The sequence below is a fragment of the Malus sylvestris genome, chromosome 4 (assembly GCF_916048215.2).
Source record: "Malus sylvestris chromosome 4, drMalSylv7.2, whole genome shotgun sequence".
Taxonomy (NCBI): domain Eukaryota; kingdom Viridiplantae; phylum Streptophyta; class Magnoliopsida; order Rosales; family Rosaceae; genus Malus; species Malus sylvestris.
Window position 1 is genome coordinate 14,635,279 of NC_062263.1, and position 24,988 is coordinate 14,660,266.

Genomic DNA, 24,988 nt, shown 5'->3' on the forward strand with positions numbered 1-24,988 from the left:
CGTGTTGGAAACCTTTGCGTTGATACAAACATGTTGTCGGTGCATTTTTTTTAAGATTTTTGGACGAACTTGGATCATCACTTTCAGGCGATTTGCCTTCTCCCTCTGTGGCTCCTTCCCTCCCAACACCCTCTCCCGCCTCGACCAACTCTACTCCTTAACCTCCACAACAACTCACTCTCTGGCACACAAAAAAAAAGTGACTAACGTCAGCCTGCGTCATGTAGGCGGCCCATGGGTCTGTCGATTCTGGGCCGGTCTCTTGCCTAGCTTGGGCTGGGTGCCAGCCAATCTACTAGGCTGGAGTGCAAAGCCTGGGTGTCGGGCCATTTTTTTGGCTGGGTGCCGGCCTATCAGTTCCCCAGTGGAATTGCTTTAACAGCTCAATGAGGTCCAACTCAAACCCTAGGGTTCAGAAAATGGGGCTTGCTACGTGAGCCACAGGTACATGCAAGCAACTGCTTTATCTTTTAGTAATTAATTTAATTAATAAGTGATTAGTACTATTTAAACTTTCTAAACATGGTAAGTCAATATACATATTATTTATTATTTAACTTGGGCACCAATTGGATTTGTTGAAGGAACCACCCTACCTAACTGATTATTTCTAAAGGGCAATAGTTGTACCCATTCAATGGAAGAATCTACTTTTTCACTCGTTTGTTATTGATTTATTTTTAATGTACGAATATTCTTAACTTAAACAATTTATATTTTTTTATTATGATCTAAAGACCATCTCTACCGAAAAAAAACTAATTCAATTTGGAGACTATTCAATCATCCATGTGTGTTGGACATATTGACGGTTAGCATTCTCATGATAAACTTTCATTTATTTGATACATATGAATGATTAAAAGATCTCCAAATTGAATGATATTTTGCAAATACTATCTTTCAATGATAATAAAAATACCTTAAAAATACGTTAATCGCTATTCACAAGTGAATGGACAAGTATGTTCTCCACAAGATATATACAAGCATTTTTCATTTCTAAATAGGGTATAGCAAGAAAATAAACTTTATTACTATAGATTCAGACTTTTTGCTCCACAAGTCCTTTCCAAGTATGTATTTTCCAAATGCCGTTTTAATTGAGGATTCACACTAAAAGTGTATATAGGCACAAAACCAATATTAATATTAAAAAAGTACATAGTGGACGCACCAAAAATTAACATAGTAATCATACATTATTTATTGGGAGGTATCTCATACATTGATGATAAACTAATCTTTGATCATTTGGCGGTCGCATTGCCTGCGTTGTCAAATCTGCCAGCTCCGCCATTGCGTTTCAAAGTTGGCAGCTCGACCACCTTGCTTGACTAGTGGATGTTGTAAATGCCACTTGAGCGGTACATTGCAGGTAGCCTTAGCCAGAGTGTCCTTACCCTCCACCGAAATGAGCAGACTAATGGTTCCCTTCTCATAGTAGTTTTGTTTTGTTTTGTTGTCTTGTCTAGCGAGTATTGTGGTTGCGTTACAGCAATGGATGGATATGATTTTCACCTTGAGTGATGAGTTATTGGTCTTGTCTACTTGCAATGACTTTATGTGACCTTATTATTCAACAATGACCTATTGTATCCGCCGAGACAAATTTGTTGTGTCTATCGTTTTGTGACAAATTATTATGGGTGACGTGTAGTTTTTATACATATGGTATATCTGTTTAAGGGTTTACTATAGTTGTCTTGTTTGAGTGAATTCAGTCCAGATAATTTTCTTGGCCACTTGAGCATTGTACCCAATTGATCATCTATTTGAGATGATCGATGAAATATCAATCTATTGTTCCTTGCAAAAAATAGAAAAACTAATCTCCTTCCCCTTGCAACTTGGGTAAATGCATGAAGTGGAAACGCACCTATGGTCCCGCAGTTAAATAGTACACCAAAGAAGAATCAACGATCCTAAGGAATGCATCTCTAAGAGTTCAACTTGGATTGAAAGTTTCAAACTTTTGGTCGTCTTCCACTATCCTATATGACCCAAAAACAAGGCATTGACTTTCGAAAAGTTGAAATTACAAAACGGCCGGTTTAAGATGTTACACTTTTCACCAATAGCATTGTCTATTTTTCGGTTGAAGTCACCTATATCATTGTTGCTTGAATTAAAACTCACATATTAGAATGTTTGAGAGTTACTTTTGAGTATACTACATCAACATGATATCAATAAAGAATAGAGCTACTGGCGTTTTAAACCTTTTAAGTTTACAGTAACTTTCATAATTAGCCCTTGATCAAAGAAAAAATTTTCTAAAATAGGACACGAGATTTCAATTTCTAACATTGAACGCCTAAAGTTTTATAGGACTCGTTTTTAGGTTGTACATAAGTCATATTGACACTACTATGACCAAACTATTTGAATGCTTGTTGTTCTAGGATAACATCGTCTACCAAGAATTTGGATCCCATCTAGATCCTCTCTGTTAGAGATCCTTACCTTCTATCCGTTCATCGTGATTGTATGGCCAAAAATTATTTTGATTTTTTTATTATTTAAAATTAAACACAAATAGTACATAACGAAAACTGTCTACACGATGTATGATGAACGAATATGATGCGAGAATCATCATCCGTCTACGGAAATGATATCTGTTTCATGTGACGCAAGCGTGATTACATCGTATTAACTCAGCTAAATAGTGAAAGAGAAACCAAAGAAATTTCAAAGTTTGTGTTTTCCTCTTTAGGAAATTTGGGCACGTAACGTTCGAGAGAGCACAAAAATAGAAACCAACGATGAACGCGGGCAGTATTGTCATTTCAAGCAACAATCGTATGTAAAAGCCGGACGATATTTACGGCAAGTATTGTCGAGTGCGTCTCAGGCTGGCTTTGGGATTCACAAACATTTGATCATCATCAAGGTCTAAAATATCGATAATATTGGAAATATCGGTAGTTTAAAAACACGGAAATTTCGATAGAAAGATCGAAATATTATCGATATCGATAAAAATTGAATAAAAACCACAGAAATTATAAGAAAAACTTGAAAATTTTTATTGAAACTTTGCGGATGTTTATTTAGTCAATTATCTATTAGTTTATCATAAAAAATTGGAAGGAAATGCATTGTATGATGAATTTAACTGATTTAAGTTGATTATATAGCGAGCTGGCAAACATTATCAGTGTAGAAAATATGTAGTAATTAATTAAAGAAGTTTGAACACACCATAATCATTTATATATAATGAATTAGTACAATATTTTACATTTTATACATTGCATGGTAAGATACATGAGTGACTTAGGACCACATAAAGTTCTTATCAAGGTTTAAAATATCGATGATATCGGAAATATCGTCCAAAACACGAAAATTTCAATGAAAATATCGGGATAATATCGATATTTTAGACCATGTTGACCATCCACAACCCAAAAACTAGACAGCAGAGAGAGAGAGAGAGAGCGCTTCAGACCCCGAAAGCCACCGCTCTTGCCCCTGTAAGGCTCCTTCACTCTCACTCCTCGTTTCATTTTCTCTGGTATATTTCTTCTTCTTTTCTGCAAAAAGTTTTGAGTCTTTGATTTGCTTTTGTGGGTTGGGTTTTGACTTTTTAGTGGAATTGCCTTCTGTTTTGAGACTTTTGGCTTTTTGGGTCCTGGATTTTGGAGCTGAAATCAGCCCAAGTTTTCTGCTTTTGGGAAATCAGAGGGTAGAAAGTCAACTGAAAAGTTTGGATGAGCTTTTACTGAACAAGGAAGTTGAACTGCAGCACTAGTATATCATTTTGCGGATGCTTTGTTTTCATAGAAAAAATGAATGGAGGATGTAAATGTATGCTCTTTCAGATATCTCCCGGATTTTGGTTTATTTTCAGAGGCACTAATTGAATGAAATTTTAGCTGCAGCATGAAGCAAACTTATTTTATGATTTGGATGAGTTGGGAATTGAGAAAGTTTAGCTGCAATATCGAACTTATCCACTTGATGATTTTATGGGCTTTGGTTGACTGAATCCCTGAAAGATCATTAAGCATTTTCACAGTTGTTGTGTTCTGAACTTCTGAGATATTGTGCAAAAACATTTTTCTGCTTCTTCTTATAAGTTGTGTATTTTAAAAATGTGTTTCTGGATAAGTAATGTGCGCTCGCTAGTTCAAATTTGATCTCTTCCGATTATATTTTTCACGGGGTTGAATCAAGCCAAGTTTTTTGTTCCGGAGTAACTGTAGAGCATATGTGTATTGGCTTGATGCTCTTTATTTTCGCCAAGTATTAAGTCTTTGGCAAGTGCCTTCGCCCATGAGCGGTAGGTCTCGGGTTCGAGACTTGGGAGCAGCCTCTGCATAAATGGGGGTAAGGCTAGCCGACATTCACCTCTCCCAGACCCTGCGTAAAGCGGGAGCCTTGTGCACTGGGTACGACCTTTTATTAAGTCTTTGGTGGTCGTACTGTTGTTATATGAGTTTAACAGAATCAATAGGTTCCCCCCTTTTTATTATATTTTTGTTTTCAAGTCTTTATAGTTCAACGAGTTGGAAATCCATCTTAAGCACTTGAGAACTGCCTTTTATAGAGTCTTTAATCTTTCTGCTGTTTATAACTAAGAGGACAAGGAGTTTCCTGGTATACTTGCAGTCACTCATAAGTTTTTTCACAGAATCCTATATCGTCATACGGCCTGTGAGAATCTAAAAGTGCCTATAATTGTGTAAGAAACCGAAATCTTTGTGACATTATGCATGTCTGGCCCTGCGGCCATTGGCGATAAAGCGGCAGAAGCACGATTGTTTACAGAGAGAACAAAGTCTCTTGATGTCATTTCCAAAGAAGACAGAGAATCCATAATAAATAATGGTGAAATTGCTGATACTTCTGAAATTGCAGCCTTTAGAGTCAGGGAGCTATTACTTCCGAATAGGGAGTCCTATTCTGGACCCGTGCTTGGAAACATCCCTGAAGGGAAGGGAAAATATGTCTGGTCAGATGGCTGCATATATGAGGGTGAATGGAGACGGGGGATGAGACATGGGAATGGAAAAATTATTTGGTCTTCAGGTGGTGTTTATGAGGGCGAATTTTTAGGTGGATATATGCATGGAACAGGGACCTACATTGGGTCGGATAAGATGACTTATAAGGGGCGATGGCGGTTGAATCTCAAACATGGTTTGGGATATCAAGTCTATCCTAGTGGAGATGCCTTTGAAGGTTCTTGGATGCAGGGGTTGGCAGAAGGGCCTGGCAATTATACGTGGGTAAATGGAAATGTTTATCTAGGAAATATGAAAGGAGGGAAAATGTCAGGGAAAGGAACTCTCACATGGACCAATGGGGACTCATTTGAAGGAAGCTGGTTGAATGGCATGATGCATGGATTTGGAGTATACACGTGGAGTGATGGAGGCATCTATGTTGGAACTTGGACCCGCGGTTTAAAAGATGGGAAAGGGTCATTTTATCCAAAAGGCAGCAGACTTCCAGTAGTAGAAGAACTTTACATGAACGCTTTGAGGAGACGAGGGCTCTTGCCAGATTTAAGAAAACAGAACAACGCACATATCCATAATGCTGGTTCAGGGGATATAGGAAATGTGAAGATTGGAGAGAGCCTGCAGGGATCTCACCGTGCTTCAGCCGATAAAATCTCTAATAGAAATCTGTTAAATTTGGAGCAGTCACATAGAAATGTTTCCTTGGAAAGGCGTTGGAGTATGGAGGTATCTTTCGAAAAAGTTATTGGACATGATCTATCATTAGCTGAGGGTGGAGAAAAAGATTCTGAGACAGGAATTCCAATCTTAGAACGAGAATATATGCAGGGTGTCTTAATCAGTGAGCTAGTAATGAATAACAGCTTTTCTTCGTCATCTAGAAGGGCAAAACGGCGACAAAAGAAGCTAGCAAAAGTGGTGAAGAGACCTGGTGAAGCGATCATTAAAGGTCATAGGAGCTATGATCTAATGCTCAGTTTGCAGCTGGGTATCAGGTACATTTACATTACTTGTATTATTTTGTCTTCATTTATCTTTTGTATCTAATGCATGGTTTTTTATTAGATTATAATTCTTAATTGGTTACTCTTTTCTAGTATTAGCAAAGACTAATTAAGCAATTCGATTTGTCTTTCCTTTCCTCTGTTGGATTCAGGACAAACATGGGATCATTGTGGGGAAAAAAGCAAAATATATGTATAAATTAGCTGTATGATTCCATGAGAGGGTTTAATTATCTTAAAAGGTTTCTCCTTTAGGGGTGAAAAAATTTACAGTCCAATTGCGATAGCCGCTGTTCATCACTTACCTCATGTACATTGCATATTTTGTTTGCTGAAACTTAATGTTGAATGTGGATTAAATTGTGGCCAGGTATACTGTTGGGAAGATAACACCAATACAAAGGAGAGAAGTCCGGGCATCAGATTTTGGGCCTCGAGCAAGTTTTTGGATGAATTTTCCTAAAGAAGGCTCCCAATTGACACCGCCTCATCAATCAGTAGATTTTAGGTGGAAAGACTATTGCCCCATGGTCTTTAGGTTAGTTGTCCTATCTTGACGTTTTGCTTGTAGCCTATTTGTTTGTTTGATGCATTTACAGTGATGGGGATATTCTTTTGTTTGTAGAAGTGCTCTTTCTACGTTTTACTTATTACATATACGTATGTACAGAATCATACAAGTGTGGGCTTCGACGCCAAATCAGGCCCACACACACACACACACACACAAAACTTGACTAAACCTTAACCTGAAAAATTGGGTCGTTTACTCATATACACAATCATGTGTGTGTGTGTGGGTGTATTCACTGTATTGTACACTTCTGTAATGTTTTCGGGCTGTTGTGCAGATACTGTGCTGCCAACAGTTTCCTATTTACTTTATTGTGAGTCGTGACATTTCAATATCATTCCTTTTATATCAACTTTGCAGGAATTTGAGGGAGATGTTCAAGATTGATGCTGCTGACTACATGATGTCTATTTGTGGAAATGATGCTCTCAGAGAACTTTCTTCTCCCGGAAAAAGTGGTAGTGTGTTTTTCCTATCTCAAGATGATCGTTTCATGATTAAGACACTCAGGAAATCTGAAGTTCAGGTTTGTATCACTGCTAGAGCTTGTGCATCTACATTTTTTTGTTGATGACTTGATGTACAAGAATTACTAAATGCTTGTGAAGTTATCTTATTTCTCAGTGTGGAAATGAATTCACACTAAAACCAGTAAACTGCTTCCTTTGATTCTTTTCATTAATCCCTAAAGCTAAAGCGCCTTAGATACTCCTTTGTGAATTTTCATGATTTTGTTCACAATGTTTGTGAAAAAGAATTATGTAGAGAAAACTGGATAGCGGATTGAAATTAAGTTGTTTTAGAATTACTGGACATGTCATTACTTGGTTACCACCATCTCAGAAATTTTGTTCGGACTCGGAATAAGGTTCTTGACAAATCTTATGTCTATGCGGAGGACCAGCTTTAGCAATTAGTGAAACTGTCACCGTATAATCTTCTGTTACGGAAGTGCTATCTTTCGTATAATAACACTATGGTCAGCAAACATTTCTATTTAATGCTGAATTGTGATACATGTGCTGTAATCGAATTCTTCATCTTTCGCCTCCCCTTTTCTTTAATCATCTGGAGGTGTGGTAACCAGAGTTCTGATGTGTAGGTTCTTCTGCGGATGCTTCCTAGTTATCATCATCATGTAAGGTCGTATGAGAACACCCTCATCACAAAATTCTTTGGACTTCATAGGATTAAACCTTCAAGTGGTCAAAAGGTAATGGGAACAGCGCTTTAGATATCTGCATTATCATGCCGTTACATTCCAGTAATAGTATCATTCGAGATTCTATAGTGAATTCCCTTGTTATTTGCGATGATTCTCTATGAATGTAAATTGCTTCTTGTATTTTGAAGACGGACATTTTTACGTTAAAATATGCTTTGCAGTTCCGCTTTGTAGTGATGGGAAACATGTTCTGCACAGAGCTAAGAATACATCGAAGATTTGATTTGAAAGGTTCATCCCTTGGTCGTTCTGCTGATAAGATTGAAATCGACGAAAACACAACGCTCAAGGACTTGGATTTAAACTACTCTTTTTATCTCGAACCTTCTTGGCGAGAGGCCTTAATGACGTAAGTGCGAGTTCTTTTAAGTTTACGAAAACACACCCCTGTTTATCATAAAAAATCAAAATAAAAAATGTAGTTCTGTTATTGTCGTTTGTGTTGGTTGTGAAAGATTTAGTCGACGTGGTTTCTAAGTGCCAGATTTAAGTACTCGGTTTACTTGTAACAATACTAAGTGGTAACATTTTCCACTCGTCATTTTTCGCCTGCTTAACATGTATTATTCAAGCTTTAGGTTCCAATTTTTTCCATATGTTATTACTACTGTAACTCATTGTGCTTTCCGAATATTATGCAGTCAGAGTGAGATCGACAGTAAATTTCTGGAGGCGCAGCACATTATGGACTACAGCCTTCTCATGGGAGTGCATTATCGAGCCCCCCAACATCTGCGGTCTGTCACGTCCTACAATAATACCACTCGAGCTGATGGTTTGGGAATCCTTGCAGAGGAAGGTGGTTGTCATCCTCTTTCTCTCGACGATATGGAGTTATGTTTTCAACTATTACTAAAGACTAACTTAAAGTTTTTTGTTCCCGGTGTTCGAATGACAGAGACTCTGGAGGACGAGATCTCCAATTACCCACAGGGACTTGTCTTAATCCCACGTGGAAGCAACGACGCTAGTGTTGTTGTTGGCCCTCATGTGAGAGGTAGCCGACTGAGAGCATCATCTGCCGGTTATGAGGAAGTCGATCTCCTATTACCCGGTACAGCAAGGTATGATCTGCTGCAATAGAACGCATCCATGGAGCATTTATATAGACCCCATTCAGAGAATCCGTTTAAGCCTTCGTTTGAAAAGCTATGCATCGGAATTCGGAAGTGAAAATCCCGACCAAGGGCATTTCTAATTAAACTTATGTCTCTACAAATTTGAGCAGGCTCCAAATCCAGCTGGGTGTGAACATGCCAGCAAGGGCAGAGCAGGTTCCCGGCGAACAGGGAGACCAGCAAACATTTCATGAAGTATACGACGTTGTGCTATATCTTGGGATCATTGATATATTGCAAGACTACAGCATGGGAAAGAAGATTGAACACGCGTACAAATCTCTTCAATTCGATTCCTTGTCCATCTCCGCTGTGGACCCGACATTCTATTCCCGGCGCTTCTTGGAATTCATCCGGAAGGTCTTCCCTCCAAATGCCTTAACAAGGTAAGAATTTGGTGTCCAGTGCAGAAAGAACCTCATCTGAGGGTACTTTTGATAAGGCCTGCGGTTTGCATCCCTCAAGGACCGTTTGCAAAAGCATCCGGAGAAGGAGCATCATCGGCTATGCCAGCATTGAGCAGCAGCTGGGTTGAACATCGTAATGATTTGGTGACAGATTTGAATTTGTTTCTCCCTCCCTCTGGTTTTGCTACTTTTGGAGCGCCTGCGGCTTACTTACATGTACCTATATCCATTTTTCTGATCAATGTACTGTGTTTAATCGATCAGAGACATCCAAACCATCTTCTTTTTTTTTTTTTTTTTTTTTTTTTTTTTTGTACAAACGAGCCGTTACAAATGATTATAAATTTGGAAATGATTTCCGTACTCTTATTATACCTTTCCTCTGTTGGATTCAGGACAAACATGACATCCTTGAACAGTCGTGTTTCAATCTAAAGGTCAAAGTAACAGGAAAGTATTTTTCTTTGATTTGTTCAATCGAAAAGTAAAAATTAAAGCGTAACAAGGTACAGCTTCCAGTTTAACGGAAATACCGGGGCATTTTTGTTGACTTCATTCTCCACACACATACTGCAAATATTTTGCTGAGATGTTCCGGTACAAGGACTGCCACCCCAAGGCAATAGGTTCCCTTAGCCCATACTAGGAGGTGGTGGGGGTGGACGAAGACCCCGGCCCTGCATTTGTTGTCCCGGAAAGCCTTGCGGAGGTGGCATAGATGGAGGCCTTCCCATCTGAGCGCCAGGAGTGAAATTCACCATTGTATTACCAACTGGGGGCGGAGGAGGGGCCAGCGGAGCACCACCAGGAGGCATAGGCCTAGGGCCATTTCCCATAGGAGGTGGTGGTAGTAAAGATCCAGGACCTGGCGCAGGAGCTCTAGGAGGATTTCCCATTGGTGCACCAGGAGGCAGTCCTTGTGGCAGAGGAGGAGGAACTTGGGGTGGTGGGGGCAAAGGCCTTGATGGAACACCGGGTGCACCTGGGCCATTAGCTGCAGGGGGAGGTTGCGGTTTGTTCGCCTCTGGTGGCTTAGTTTTGAAATATAGCTGCAACTGCATATTGATACATCCAACAAGAAAAAGTGAGAAGGGTTCTATAAAAACCTATAGTTTGCCAGGATTTCTTTTCCTTCTTAATTTTACTAATCCAGCCTGATCTAGTGATTATGCAGCAGTTTATGTAGATATCACCAATTGGTGCCAACAGACTCAAGACCGAAAATGTGCCTTGCTTGCCGAATCATATAAGCTTTCTTAAGTTGGATTCCACACGGCCATTTGATTACAATTTCGTTTCAAATTTTTATTTTTCATTTTTGTGCTAGAGATGGAAGGGAAATATGTCGGTAAAAATGAGGGACATAAAATAGTTGAGGAAGGATGGTGGTGAAGATATGTATAACAAATGTATAACGAAAGACACAACGAAAACTAGAAACCAAAAACTTGTTCAAGATTTTGATTTCAGTCACTCTTCCTTGTTTCTTCCCTTCCCTCCCCATCACCCTTCTTCCCTTCTTTCCCCCATAGACTCCCTACATCTCAAACACAAAAAGTGGAAAGTATAAAGTAAAATGAAATCATTAGGAAACAGGCACTAAGGTTATAAGTTCATATATCTTAAAACAACCACGGACAAGATTTACCAATCTAATGAACCACCAGGTTAACAGTCCAATGAAACACTTCAACTAGTTCTTGCAGCGCAGATAAAACAAAACAAATCTATAGGGTTAGAAAACTAACTGTGAACATTTTTGAGTCTGGATCCCAATGTGAGAAAAACTTATCAGTTTTGTCGATCTCAATGTTAGGAACCTGAAACAGAAACAAACATGCAGGCAAAACAAGCATCTTGAATCTAACAATATAGAGAATGAATGAGTACCCCATGCATTGACGATGAGATATACCTTGAAAGCAACTATCTCATAAGGCTCGGCTGCAAACAGAAGATACTGGTACTTTTTGTCGACAGGTTGAACCCTCTGTGTTCATGAAATGTCAACATTTAAAGAAATATCAAAACCATTCACTGAAGCCTTTAAATAAGAAAAAAGAGTAGAAGAAGACAACGGCCATAATTGCAGACCACAAACTCATATTAATATAACTAGCCCTGCCTGCTCATAAGATGACATAAAACGATGCCTTGGCTTTGTATTATCTTCAATCTCAGGATATTCAATCTGCATAGCATACATATAGTAACACCATTAGCTAATCCATTGTTTAGCATTCTACATATCCTTGAACGAGAACTCATTATTTCTGGAAAATAAATATATCACAATGAACACAGACACAGACACCTGGAAGAGAAGAGACCTCTGCTTTGTTTCTCCATCAAACTGCTTTGTCACTCGATACCCCGGCCTACCAATTTTGACTGCAACCATAGATTAAAGGATATACTTAAGATAGTTAACTCCATTGGCAGAATTACAAAATGGTTACCATGGGCTATAGCCCAGGAAGCCATTTAAATAAATAAATAATTTTATATATATAGTGTTAGGATCGGGGGACACACACATTTGACACACGTTATTGTGAAGCCCACCCCGTAATGTATTTCAACGATCCAACCATCCATCTTTTATATATTACCTCAAAAATCATGTCTACCAAAAATCACCCAAATCCAAAACTATATGACCATTGGACTAAATGTAGTGTTTCTTGTAGAATCGTCTTTGTCCATTTTCTTCACTACAAATGAATGTCTTAATGGTTTTGGATTTGTCTAAGTTTTTGCAAGGATGATCTATGAATACAACAACAACAACAACAAAGCCTTTTCCCACTAAGTGGGGTCGGCTATATGAATCCTAGAACGCCATTGCGCTCGGTTTTGTGTCATGTCCTCCGTTAGATCCAAGTACTCAAGTCTTTTCTTAGGGTCTCTTCCAAAGTTTTCCTAGGTCTTCCTCTACCCCTTCGGCCCTGAACCTCTGTCGAACCGGAGCGTCAGTAGGCCTTCTTTACACATGTCCAAACCACCGGAACCGATTTTCTCTCATCTTTCCTTCAATTTTGGCTACTCCTACTTTGCCTCGGATATCCTCATTCCCAATCTTATCCTTTCTCGTGTGCCCATACATCCCACGAAGCATCCTCATCTCCGCTACACCCATTTTGTGTACGTGTTGATGCTTCACCACCCAACATTCTGTGCCATACAACATCGCTGGCCTTATTGCCGTCCTATAAAATTTTCCTCTGAGCTTCAGTGGCCTACGACGGTCACACAACACGCCGGATGCACTCTTACACTTCATCCATCCAGCTTGTATTCTATGGTTGAGATCTCCATCTAATTCTCCGTTCTCTTGCAAGATAGATCTTAGGTAGCGAAAACGGTCACTTTTTGTGATCTTCGCTAGATTGCTCCGATCATTAGTGTGGATAAGTATATAAATGGATAGAGATAGGAAAGCAAACACAAGATGTACGTGGTTCACCCAGATTGGCTACGTCCACGGAATAGAGGAGTTCTCATTAATTGTGAAGGGTTTACACAAGTACATAGGTTCAAGCTCTCCTTTAGTGAGTACAAGTGAATGATTTAGTACAAATGACATTAGGAAATATTGTGGGAGAATGATCTCGTAACCACGAAACTTCTAAGTACCGGAGTGTGGTATCGTCTTGACTTGCCTTATCTGTCTCATAGGTAGATGTGGCATCTTCTCTAGAAGTACTCTTCCTCCATCCAGGGGTGGTATCTGTAACTGGTGGAGATGCACAAGGTAATGTATCAATTTCACTTGAAGCTTACTTGTAGTTTCAGGCTTGGTCAAGCGCGATACAAACCATGTAGTAGGAGTCCCCCAAGTCACCGGGCTAGGGGATCTGCTGAAAGAGGTGACAGACAAGGTAAGCAATCAGAGCTCCGGCTGATTGTTCACATTCTTCCTATCTTGCAGGCAGCATGAAGGATAAAGAGAAGAAAATGAGAAGAGATGATATGGGATACTTTTGCTTTTGAAGAAGTAACTTTCCACAGGCTTATTCTTGAACAGGGCTGGAGGGTTTTCTGGTTTCCTCCAGAGTATAAGGCCGACTGAAGAATTTGAGGGTCAAAACAAGTCCATCAAATCTAGAGTACGTTCGACCCTGCTGATATGGGATACTTTTGCTTTTGACAGAGTAGTGGATGTATCGGCACGTGTGCTGTTACGCTTGTCTCCACATGCTTCCTTGTATCCTTCTCACTTGCCCTATCTGTTCCTCAGGCATATGCGGTATCTTCCCTGGAAGCATAAGATGTTGAAGATGAGTACTCGAGAGCAATGCCAGGTAAGTAATCAGGTAAGGGGTTCCAAGCAGTCAGTTCCTGGCTGGAAGCTTGATTCCAAGTGCTGACTGATTGCTCTCTTTCTCCTTGTCTTGCAGGTAAGAACAAGGCCAAAGGAAAAGACAGGGAAAAAGCATGATATGGGATACTCTTGCTTTTAACCCTGATGATATGAGATATTCTTGCTCTAGTATAGCTTGTTTACAGAGTTATTATCCGGGGGAAAGAAAGCTGAATATTTCGAAAGGCTTCGTTGGGAGTGCCCTCTCAGATAAGAGAAAGGGTTGAGCATTTTTGCAGGTCTGCCTGTCCGTTACGGATGGAGGTCGACATATATAGGAGTTTCCCTAACATCAAGTAATAATGCTATTCCTTTACCCTGCTTGGTCATAGGACGGTAGTGGGAGCTGTCAGCTTCACATGTTTTAACTCTGTCAGAGCACTTTGAAAAAGTGGTCTGTGGTATCTGGAAAGCTGATGTTGCGTGTGAAGATTACAGACAAGCTTTATCCAAGGAGATCCAGCTCTTGAAGTTGGGAAAGTGGTGCCTCTTCGGTTTTCGAACAAGCAATCCTGTCGGGGGTCTGGCTCTCGAGATTCGGAGAACGATGCCTCTTCGATTTTTGAGAAAGCAATCCTGCTGGGGGTCTGGCTCTCGAGATTCGGAGAGCGGTCTCTTCGATTTTTGAGAAAGTAATCATGTTGGGAGTCTGGCTCTCGAGATTCGGAGGGTGGTGCCTCTTCGATTTTGGAGCAAGCAATCTTGTTGGGAGTGTTTTCTCGAATGTGAGTAAAGGTTGGGCATGTTTGCTAGTCTACCTTGCCACGAAGCACAGAGGTTGACACACAGGGACTTTCCAATTATCCAGCAGTGGTACTGTTCCTTTACCCTCTCTTCGATTTTTGAGAAAGTAATCATGTTGGGAGTCTGGCTCTCGAGATTCGGAGGGCGGTGCCTCTTCGATTTTGGAGCAAGCAATCTTGTTGGGAGTGTTTTCTCGAATGTGAGTAAAGGTTGGGCATGTTTGCTAGTCTAACTTGCCACAGAGCACAAAGGTTGACACACAGGGACTTTCCAATTATCCAGCAGTGGTACTGTTCCTTTACCTTCTCTTCGATTTTTGAGAAAATAATCATGTTGGGAGTCTGGCTCTCGAGATTCGGAGGGCCGTGCCTCTTCGATTTTGGAGCAAGCAATCCTGTTGGGAGTGTTTTCTCGAATGTAAGTAAAGGTTGGGCATGTTTGCTAGTCTACCTTGCCACGAAGCACAGAGGTTGACACACCGGGACTTTCCAATTATCCAGCAGTGGTACTGTTCCTTTACCCTTGTGGGTAATAATATGGTAGCTAGACCTTCAAAATTTATGTGTCTAAACTTTGTTAGTGTTGTTTCTTTGCAATTCTTTTACTCTTCTTGGTCAGAGCGATGTAGCGGGAGCTGCAAGCTTCACGTGTCTCAACTTTGTCAGAGAACTTTGGCAAAGTTATCTGTGGTACCCATGAGTTACTGTTGCGTGTGGGAAGTGGGTGATTGAACAGTACGATTCATGTGCTTTCTACTTCGCTAGAAATCTTCGACAGAATGCCCATAATTTCCGCAAAGCTGAGTGTGCGTGTGACAGGTGCTGACAAGGCTGGAAAAGTAGGTGCCTCTTCGATTTCTGAGATCGGCCCTCGTGGTCTCTGAGCAGCCCAGCTTTTGAGAAAGCAAGCCTCTTCGATTTCTGAGATCGGCCTTCGTGGTCTTTGAGTAGCCCAGCTTTTGAGAAAGCAAACGCCTCTTCGATTTCTGAGATCGACCCTCGTGGTCTCTGAGCAGCCCAGCTTTTGAGAAAGCAAACGCCTCTTCGAGTTCTGAGCAGGCGCCTCTTCGATTTCTGAAGCTTCGTCGAGTGCAGATTTTTATATGGGCTGACATTAAGTTCCAAAGCACACTTGAGTATCCACCCGTAGAAGCTCCATTCTTGCACTTCTAAGATCTTGATTTGTCCGACCTCTTCTCTCTTCAACACCTTTGAAAATGTCTGGCCCCTCCGACCGTCGTTTTGACTTGAACCTTGTTGAAGAGGCAGCCCCGCCTTCTCCAGACAACATATGGCGCCCATCCTTCGTCTCCCCTACTGGTCCTCTTACCGTTGGGGATTCCGTGATGAAGAATGATATGACCGCTGCGGTAGTGGCCAGGAACCTTCTCACTCCCAAAGATAACAGACTACTTTCCAAACGGTCTGATGAGTTGGCTGTTAAGGATTCTCTGGCTCTCAGTGTTCAGTGTGCAGGTTCTGTGTCTAATATGGCCCAACGCCTATTTGCTCGAACCTGCCAAGTTGAATCATTGGCGGCTGAAGTGATGAGTCTCAAACAGGAGATTAGAGGGCTCAAGCATGAGAATAAACAGTTGCACCGGCTCGCACATGACTATGCTACAAACATGAAGAGGAAGCTTGACCAGATGAAGGAATCTGATGGTCAGGTTTTACTTGATCATCAGAGATTTGTGGGTTTGTTACAAAAGCATTTATTGCCTTCGTCTTCTGGGGCTGTACCGCTTAATGAAGCTCCAAATGATCAACCTCTGATGCCTCCTCCTTCGAGGGTTTTGTCCAGTACTGAGGCTCCGAATGATCCCCCTCCGGTGCCTTCTCTTTCTGGGGCTCTACCGACTGCTGAGACTTCTCCTAAGCAACCTTTGTAAAGGCTCCCTCTTGTTTGTTTATTTTGACTCAAGTATATGTACATATTTGTAACTTATCGGGGATATCAATAAATAAGCTTTCCTTCATTTCAACGTATTGTGTTAAATACACCAAAGCCTTCTTCGCTAAGTTCTTTGAATTTTCTTTGGTTGAAGCTTGTATGTTGAAGCTTTGTGAGTGGAGCATGTAGGTTGAGGTAGTGTTCCCTTAATTTCCCGAGTGAGGAAAACTTCTCGGTTGGAGACTTGGAAAATCCGAGTCACTGAGTGGGATCGGCTATATGAATCTTAGAACGCCATTGTGTTCTGTCCTGTGTCATATCCGCCGTTAGATCCAAGTACTCTAAGTCTTTTCTTAGGGTCTCTTCCAAAGTTTTCCTAGGTCTTCCTCTACCCCTTCGGCCCTGAACCTCTGTCCCATAGTCGCATCTTCTAATCGGAGCGTCAGTAGGCCTTCTTTGCACATGTCCAAACCACCGTAACCGATTTTCTCTCATCTTTCCTTCAATTTCGGCTACTCCTACTTTACCCCGGATATCCTCATTCCTAATCTTATCCTTTCTCGTGTGCCCACACATCCAACGAAGCATCCTCATCTCCGCTACACCCATTTTGTGTACGTGTTGATGCTTCACCGCCCAACATTCTGTGCCATACAACATCGCCGGCCTTATTGCCGTCCTATAAAATTTTCCCTTGAGCTTCAGTGGCATACGGCGGTCACACAACACGCCGGATGCACTCTTCCACTTCATCCATCCAGCTTGTATTCTATGGTTGAGATCTCCATCTAATTCTCCGTTCTTTTGCAAGATAGATCCTAGGTAACGAAAACGGTCGCTCTTTGGTATTTCTTGATCTCCGATCCTCACCCCTAACTCGTTTTGGCCTCCATTTGCACTGAACTTGCACTCCATATATTCTGTCTTTGATCGGCTTAGGCGAAGACCTTTAGATTCCAACACTTCTCTCCAAAGGTTAAGCTTTGCATTTACCCCTTCCTGAGTTTCATCTATCAACACTATATCGTCTGCGAAAAGCATACACCAAGGAATATCATCTTGAATATGTCCTGTTAACTCATCCATTACCAACGCAAAAAGGTAAGGACTTAAGGATGAGCCTTGATGTAATCCTACAGTTATGGGAAAGCTTTCGGTTTGTCCTTCATGAGTTCTTACGGCAGTCTTTGCTCCTTCATACATATCCTGTATAGCTTGGATATATGCTACTCGTACTCCTTTCTTCTCTAAAATCCTCCAAAGAATGTCTCTTGGGACCCTATCATACGCTTTTTCCAAATCTATAAAGACCATGTGTAAATCCTTTTTCCCATCTCTATATCTTTCCATCAATCTTCGTAAGAGATAGATTGCCTCCACGGTTGAGCGCCCTGGCATGAACCCGAATTGGTTGTCCGAAACCCGTGTCTCTTGCCTCAATCTATGCTCAATGACTCACTCCCAGAGCTTCATTGTATGACTCATTAGCTTAATACCCCTATAGTTCATGCAATTTTGTACATCACCCTTATTCTTGTAGATAGGCACCAAAGTGCTCATTCGCCACTCATTTGGCATCTTCTTCGTTTTCAAAATCCTATTGAAAAGGTCAGTGAGCCATGTTATACCTGTCTCTCCCAAAACTTTCCACACTTCAATTGGTATATCGTCTGGGCCTAGTGCTTTTCTATGCTTCATCTTCTTCAAAGCTACAACCACTTCTTCCTTCCGGATTCTACGATAAAAAGAGTAGTTTCTACACTCTTCTGAGTTACTCAACTCCCCTAAAGAAGCACTCCTTTCATGTCCTTCATTGAAAAGATTATGAAAATAACCTTTCCATCTGTCTTTAACCGCGTTCTCTGTAGCAAGAACCTTTCCATCCTCATCCTTGATGCACCTCACTTGGTTTAGGTCCCTTGTCTTCTTTTCCCTTGCTCTAGCTAGTTTATAGATATCCAACTCTCCTTCTTTGGTATCTAGTCGCTTATACATATCGTCATAAGCCACTAACTTAGCTTCTCTCACAGCTTTCTTCGCCTCTTGCTTCGCTTTTCTATACCTTTCACCATTTTCATCGGTCCTATCCTTGTATAAGGCTTTACAACATTCCTTCTTAGCCTTCACCTTTGTTTGTACCTCCTCATTCCACCACCAAGATTCCTTTTGGTGTGGGGCAAAGCCCTTGGACTCTCCTAATACCTCTTTTGCTACTTTTCGGATACAACTAGCCATGGAATCCCACATTTGGTTAGCTTCCCCCTCTCTATCCCACACACACTGGGTGATTACTTTCTCTTTGAAAATGGCTTGTTTTTCTTCTTTTAGATTCCACCATCTAGTCCTTGGGCACTTCCAAGTCTTGTTTTTTTTTCTCACTCTTTTGATATGTACATCCATCACCAACAAGCGATGTTGATTAGCCACGCTCTCTCCTGGTATAACTTTGCAATCCTTACAAGTTATACGATCCTCTTTCCTCATTAGAAGAAAATCTATTTGTGTTTTTGACGACCCACTCTTGTAGGTGATCACATGTTCTTCTCTCTTCTTAAAGAAGGTGTTGGCTAAGAAGAGATCATATGCCATTGCAAAATCCAAGATAGCTTCCCCATCCTCATTTCTCTCCCCAAAACCATGGCCACCATGAAAACCTCCATAGTTGCCTGTCTCCCTGCCCACGTGTCCATTTAAATCTCCTCCTATAAATAACTTCTCCGTCTGAGCAATTCCTTGCACCAAGTCTCCAAGGTCTTCCCAAAATTTCTCCTTCGAACTCGTATCCAACCCTACTTGAGGTGCGTACGCACTAATCACATTGATAAGTTCTTGTCCTATTACAATCTTGATTGCCATGATTCTATCTCCTACCCTCTTGACATCTACAACATCTTGTGTCAAGGTCTTGTCCACGATGATGCCAACACCGTTTCTCGTTCTATTTGTGCCCGAATACCATAGTTTAAACCCTGAGTTTTCTAGATCCTTTGCCTTACGACCAACCCACTTAGTTTCTTGTAGGCACATAATATTTATCCTTCTCCTCACCATAACTTCTACTACTTCCATAGATTTTCCCGTCAAGGTTCCTATATTCCACGTTCCTAAACGCATTTTGCTCTCTTGAACTCTACCCTTCTGTCCTAGCTTCTTCACCCTTCCCCGTCTAATAGGATCAAAGTACTTCTTTTGTGTGTCCCGTGTAAAGTTGATAGGAGCATATGCTCCCAAACAACTTTGAGTGGAGTCGTTCGAAAAGAAGTTTCTATAGCCCCCTTGCTCATTTAACACTGCATCCGGGTGCCGATGGAGATACAGCGACCCTTGCTCACTTATCACTGTGCTCGAGCCACACAGCGCGCCACTTACGGGTGATGCCCTAGCTTTAGCGCAATTTCGTTCTAGATTCATTTTCATAAAGATTCGACGTGATCATGGAGTGCCGGCTGTCGACTACCTGACGCCCTCCCCCTCCTCCTTTATCCGGGCTTGGGACCGGCAATGTAAGATAAACTTACACGGCGGAGTTAAGGATGATCTATGAATGATGTACTAAAATATACTACATTACGAAGTGAGCCCTACAAAAATGAGTGTCAAAATGAGTGTCAAAATGTGTGTCAAAAGCGTTTGTCCCTGGATCCTAACCCATATATATGTGTATGTTTATGTATCCATTTATATGTTAAGATAATTCACCCCAAACATCTTATTTGCCCACCCAAATATAACCTAGTAATCCATTCCCACTCTAATTTGTAGCCATTACGCATCCTAGATCAATTGTTGACTCAATTAATAAACACAATCCCTTAGTAAACACTCATGCTTTTAACTCTTAACCCTAACCTCTCCATCTTCCCCTAATTTTCCCTAATTTTTCAAATGTTGTTAGCGGCCATCATATCACCCCTAAAATTTAACTAGCCCGCCTTAACAAAATTTCTGGTTCCGCCCTTGGTTAACTCAACCTAATTTTCTTGTCCAAAAACACATTCTACTGAAATGCACCAGCTGTGCCAATCAGCCATAAAATCTTAAAAAAACCCAAATCAAACTAAATAAAAAACAAAACAAAACAAAACAAAAAAAAACAAAAAAAAAAAAAAAAACCCCACATTATCCATCATAAACAACTTTACATGCCCACCGAGCGTCCGACCAAATGCTTGTCAAAAATTTATTAGACACATACCCGTCTTTCGCACATTGACCTTGCGCTTGTGCGGCTGGGGCTGCGCAGGAGCGTCCTTCGCCTCGCGAGCAGCTCGTTTTGCCAAATTAGTCTGATGGCGCTTGCCTTGTGTATGCGCCAAGTAGTTGCCCTCGTTGTTGTGCAGCGTCAAGCAAAGCTTACACTCATAGCTACAAAGACCCACCAACAATCAGATTAAAAGCAGTGAAATTTGAGCAGAAAGCAAAAGAGGGTCACACCTTCCGAGGTGATTGCGCATGAAATAGGGATCTTTGGCGAGATCGATGGTCTCAAGCGCGAGCCGCCGGAGACGCTCGCGGCGGTCGATGGCTTCGTTCTGTGCAGAGGCGGCTCCTCCGCTTCCTGGCTTTGAGCCCCATTCTCTGTCCATCGTCTCAGTTGTCAGTCACCCACTGTTTCTCTCAGACTCGACAGGTTTAAGATTTGGGAGAAGTACCCAGACAGTCACACTCGCTGCCCATTCTTTTCTTTTCTTTGTGTTTTTGTGAAGGAAAATTTGGAAATTAATATATTTATTGCGCTGCATACTTTTTCTTTTCTTTTCTTTTTATAGATAACATGTTATTTTGTTTATAAAATTAGTTTAAAATTATAGTGTCACATCCCGTTCCAAAATAAATTATCGATGACATGAATTGACTATTTTACCCTTGGACGTGAGTTTTATGGTGTGTGTTATGCAGGTTAAGGATGGTCCAAACTTATGTTTTCCTTAATTTTTGGACCAAAGTGGCACTTAGTTTTTGTGGTTGTGGTTGGTGACCCACGTGGACCACACACACACACAAACCTTAATTTTTGGACCAAAGTGGCACTTAGTTTTTGTGGTTGTGGTTGGTGACCCACGTGGACCACACACACACAAACCCTTCCTCTCTCCCTCGAACTCACTCTCTCTTCTTTCTCCCGTACAGGCGAACAACAAATCTAGCAGAAAGTTTGCAGATCGAGGGTTTAAAGGACACCATCGTGTTCCTAAGGTTCATATGAGTCGAATGGTACCATTTTTAGGTAAGAACTTCTTCGAAAACCCTAGTTTCTCTCAAACTCCGATTTAGGTACTATTCATGCAAACGTAAAATCACGTGTTTTTTGGGATTTCAAGCTTATAGGTAGCTTAAGGAGGTCCTCACGAGGCTAGGAGTGGTTCGTTGGAAGAATTTGGATGTCAGAGTAGCGAGGACGACGAGTTTTAAGTTTGGACGGATTATCGTGGATCTTTCCGGCGAGATCCCGTGAGATTTAGGTCCTAAAACTGGTAAGGGTTTGTTCTACTTGTCTTAAGCTTCATTTTGGTATATAATTCGTGAAATTTGACTGAGAAATGGACGAGAAATGAAGGTTTAAAGAATTTCCTAGTTTCCGGCACCGGCGACGGTCGCCGGAGTTCTAAGGTAGGGGATGACCGAATATTCCGTCAACTTTGACGGAATATTCCTAACGGTGTTGGTTAGTTTAACGGATTCTGTTACTGTTTAACGGAATATTCCTAACGGGGTTAAGGGATTCCGTTAGGGTCCCTGCGCGTGTTGTAGTGCCTTGGCCGGGGTGTGACGCACGTGAGTGGTTGGAAAATTTTTCTAAAAATATGGGGATGTTCGTGGAGTTATTTAGATCACGTTGGTATATTCAAACACCCTGTTTGAGCATTGTATGAGAAGTTATTAGCTAGTTTTTTCTATGTGCCTTAAATGACGTTTTTATAGTTGTTTCGCATATAAGGGAGACTTATCCCGAAGACGAGAGCGGTCAAGAGCGACTCGAGGGCTATGACCCTTTGACATACCAGTGAGTGGGCTTTTGGTTTTCAATATATACTTATATACTTGATATTTTCCCAGAAAACTACGTTTAAATGAAGTATGCCTTGAATTGCCATGCATATACATTTATATTCTCTATATGAGTTGATATATGATGCATAATATATCATTATGGTGCTGTGAACGCTCAGGTAAGTACCAGGTGAGTTTTTTTGGTTATGTGATGTATTGATGATGTGATATGTGATTGAGAAACATTGAGCTCATAAACCTGCACCCCGATGTTAATGATTAGCCAGAGATAGGGCACAACCTATATATCAAGTCACCTCCCGCACCATATGCTCATATTGGATCAAATTTAGGTGTATAGTCCTGTCGTACAGACCATCATAGGTGGTTCCAACTCGTAGGTGACTAGCAATTTATCGCCCAGCTATCATGAAAAAGTAGTATTGAGCATAACTATATTACACCCAGTCTTGTCGTATAGACCCCTTCTTAGTGGTTCCGACTTATGTGTAGTGTAATGCCGTATAGGTCATGGTAGTGACTCCGGCTAGATTGACTAATGAGCTATGAATTTAGCCATACAGACTTATGTAGGGATTCCGGCTAATATATTATTTTCCATGAATTTATTCTCACCTGAGTTACTTATTCTATTTTTATGTTTTAGCATAGTATACTTATGAATATGGTTATATGAAGCATGATTTGAATTGAGATACTTATATATACAATTATGCATATGTTTATATTCTATTTCTGGGAAAAATTATACATGTTTTACGGCAAGGGGTTAGAACTGTTGAGAAATGGAATGGTTTTGTAAAACATTTGTTTTTGCGCATTCACACTTTCTGTTTTGCGCCCCTCTAGGTTTTAGGTAAGCTTGCTATTGGTGGCGTACGAGGATTTTGGCTGTTCTGACATACTAAAATAATTGTAGGACATACTATGGTACTGTATAATTAGTACTTGTCCTACTGGACTGCACCTAGCCTTTCTACGCTCTGATTAGGTGCATTTAAACTTATATTTCACTCTTAGCACTTCCGATTTATTAGTGCACATTAGTAGCTTTCGGTTTTTATTTATTCGTATATTCTTTATCCTTAGTGCTTCCGCACTGTGCACATAGCTACGTCACCCTCATGTGATAGCCAACATGCCTCAATCTCGGTCGGGATGTGTCATATTCTTGTATAACCTAGTATTACAGTTTAGTGTACTGTAGTTTAGTGGTATTGAAATGTCTTAGGTTCGATTCTTGTCAAAGTCGAATTTGAACCACATTATTGCTAGGTCATTGTGAGGCTAAGTCCACTTCTCCCTCTTAGTGTAGATAATATCGTTTGCCAAAAAAAATAAAAAAATTGTCTCCTTAACATTACCCTTAATTTTATTTTGGAGGTTGTGGCCAATTTTCTAAAGGTAGAGATAGAGTGCGGTGGTAGCATGGAGATGAGAGAAATTGTAGAATGATTAGGGATTGGGTGATTCTCCTTCTGAAGTGCCTTTATTTATAGAAATCAATGTGAATGAGTAACTTATCCTCCAAAAATACAAAATCTAATATGAAAGAATAATAACATAATGCGTAATCTAAAATCCAATTTAACTACGATTTACACAATCACACATATTAAATAATATTCACAACACTATCCGTTGAGTGTGTAAATACTCTAGTAGATATCATATCAGATTCAGCAACATTGATCAAGTCGTCTCATCGGCACTAATTAAAGAACATGCTAGCCTCAAGCAAGGGAACTTCCATATAGAAATAAGTCTAACAAAACCCGACTATGGTAAAAGCCAATATGGGGCAAAAACCCATAGTGTAAGGAAAACAACAAGTTGGATGCAAAGCCAATTTAAACGTCTATGGGACGTACACAAGGGTACTCCAGTCTAGGTTAGGTGCCTCGTTAATATCTTCTCAAGTAGCAAAAACCAAAAAGGAAAAATGGTCTTAGTGAGTCTTAAACAGAAGTTTGTTAAGGACTTAGTCACTTGCATGTGGGTCAGAAACATCTTTGGAATCCTGTTGTCAAATCCTATGTGTGTACCTGAGCGTTTCTGATCATACTACACTTAGCTGATTTGGCTAAGGCACTTCCATGTATCAGAGCTCATTTGGAATAAAATTCCTCTTGAGAATTTCCTAATTTGAATGCTTCATTCTGATCTACTTGACCCATAGTGTCGTAGAATGTACTTGACTTAGTACCTTGGTCCTAGATGGAAGTAATCGTACTCAGGGTCGAAGTTTAGAGTCACCCCTCAGATGATTTTGGGATCATTTTTTTTATTATTCCCTCAAATGGCGTAGAGCACATGTTCGAATGTTATAACCAACAACACTTAGGTTGCATTAACTTTCCAAAGGTCGGATGATGCATTGGATTTCCAGATAAGGGGGCCATGTCCCCGTACTCGTACCCCACTTGCCCTAATACAGCTTAAGCCTCCCAAGCTACTAACCAAACACTACAAAAAAATTTAGATCCTTTGACACTATCACTTTTAGTTTTTAGAGTTGTAATTATGCGAAGTTTTAAAGCTGTGTGTTATTTGGGATTTTATTGTATCCTAGTACTGCAAAAAGAAAAGAACGAATAAAGAAGACAAAAGTTGCACCATAATCAAACGTTGAAATTCTTATTCATAAGAGAATGGTGAATTGATAAAGGGGT

The 24,988-nt window shown here is 40.6% G+C and overlaps 2 protein-coding genes and 1 long non-coding RNA gene across 4 annotated transcripts; 2 read left to right on the forward strand and 1 right to left on the reverse strand.

Annotated features, from left to right (window-relative positions):
- Window positions 1-3,421: 3,421 nt before the first annotated feature.
- LOC126618010 (phosphatidylinositol 4-phosphate 5-kinase 9-like) lies at window positions 3,422-9,567 on the forward strand. Its single transcript, XM_050286083.1, has 9 exons — window positions 3,422-3,482; window positions 4,643-5,971; window positions 6,351-6,518; window positions 6,915-7,080; window positions 7,657-7,767; window positions 7,941-8,128; window positions 8,421-8,578; window positions 8,678-8,843; window positions 9,008-9,567. The coding sequence occupies exons 2-9, from the start codon at window positions 4,725-4,727 to the stop codon at window positions 9,285-9,287; spliced, it is 2,484 nt and encodes an 827-aa protein (XP_050142040.1). The 5' UTR covers window positions 3,422-3,482; window positions 4,643-4,724; the 3' UTR covers window positions 9,288-9,567.
- A 71-nt stretch (window positions 9,568-9,638) lies between these two features.
- LOC126618011 (uncharacterized) lies at window positions 9,639-21,016 on the reverse strand. Of its 2 annotated transcripts, XM_050286085.1 has the most exons (7): window positions 20,739-21,014; window positions 20,500-20,669; window positions 11,619-11,695; window positions 11,430-11,495; window positions 11,220-11,294; window positions 11,053-11,124; window positions 9,639-10,359 (listed from the first exon to the last, which is right to left on the reverse strand). In XM_050286085.1, the coding sequence occupies exons 1-7, from the start codon at window positions 20,888-20,890 to the stop codon at window positions 9,937-9,939; spliced, it is 1,035 nt and encodes a 344-aa protein (XP_050142042.1). In that variant the 5' UTR covers window positions 20,891-21,014; the 3' UTR covers window positions 9,639-9,936. The 2 variants fall into 2 exon arrangements, with proteins under 2 accessions (XP_050142042.1, XP_050142043.1); XM_050286086.1 differs by lacking the exon at window positions 11,053-11,124 and having other exon boundaries at window positions 20,739-21,016.
- Window positions 21,017-22,234: 1,218 nt separating this feature from the next.
- LOC126618015 (uncharacterized) lies at window positions 22,235-23,385 on the forward strand. Its single transcript, XR_007621624.1, has 2 exons — window positions 22,235-22,308; window positions 23,166-23,385. It is a non-coding gene; the product is annotated as an uncharacterized LOC126618015 (long non-coding RNA).
- Window positions 23,386-24,988: the final 1,603 nt, after the last annotated feature.

What these genes read in the sequence shown, in the direction of transcription:
- LOC126618010 (XM_050286083.1), top strand. Translation starts at nt 4,725, where the DNA reads ATGTCTGGCCCTGCGGCCATTGGCGATAAAGCGGCAGAAGCACGATTG. An exon ending in GGGAATCCTTGCAGAGGAAG is followed by an intron (nt 8,579 to 8,677) that starts GTGGTTGTCATC and finishes TTCGAATGACAG; the next exon opens with AGACTCTGGAGGACGAGATC. An exon ending in CTATTACCCGGTACAGCAAG is followed by an intron (nt 8,844 to 9,007) that starts GTATGATCTGCT and finishes AAATTTGAGCAG; the next exon opens with GCTCCAAATCCAGCTGGGTG.
- LOC126618011 (XM_050286085.1), bottom strand. Translation starts at nt 20,890, where the DNA reads ATGGACAGAGAATGGGGCTCAAAGCCAGGAAGCGGAGGAGCCGCCTCT. An exon ending in GGTCAATGTGCGAAAGACGG is followed by an intron (nt 11,696 to 20,499) that starts GTATGTGTCTAA and finishes CTATGGTTGCAG; the next exon opens with TCAAAATTGGTAGGCCGGGG. An exon ending in AGAGGTCTCTTCTCTTCCAG is followed by an intron (nt 11,496 to 11,618) that starts GTGTCTGTGTCT and finishes TATGCTATGCAG; the next exon opens with ATTGAATATCCTGAGATTGA.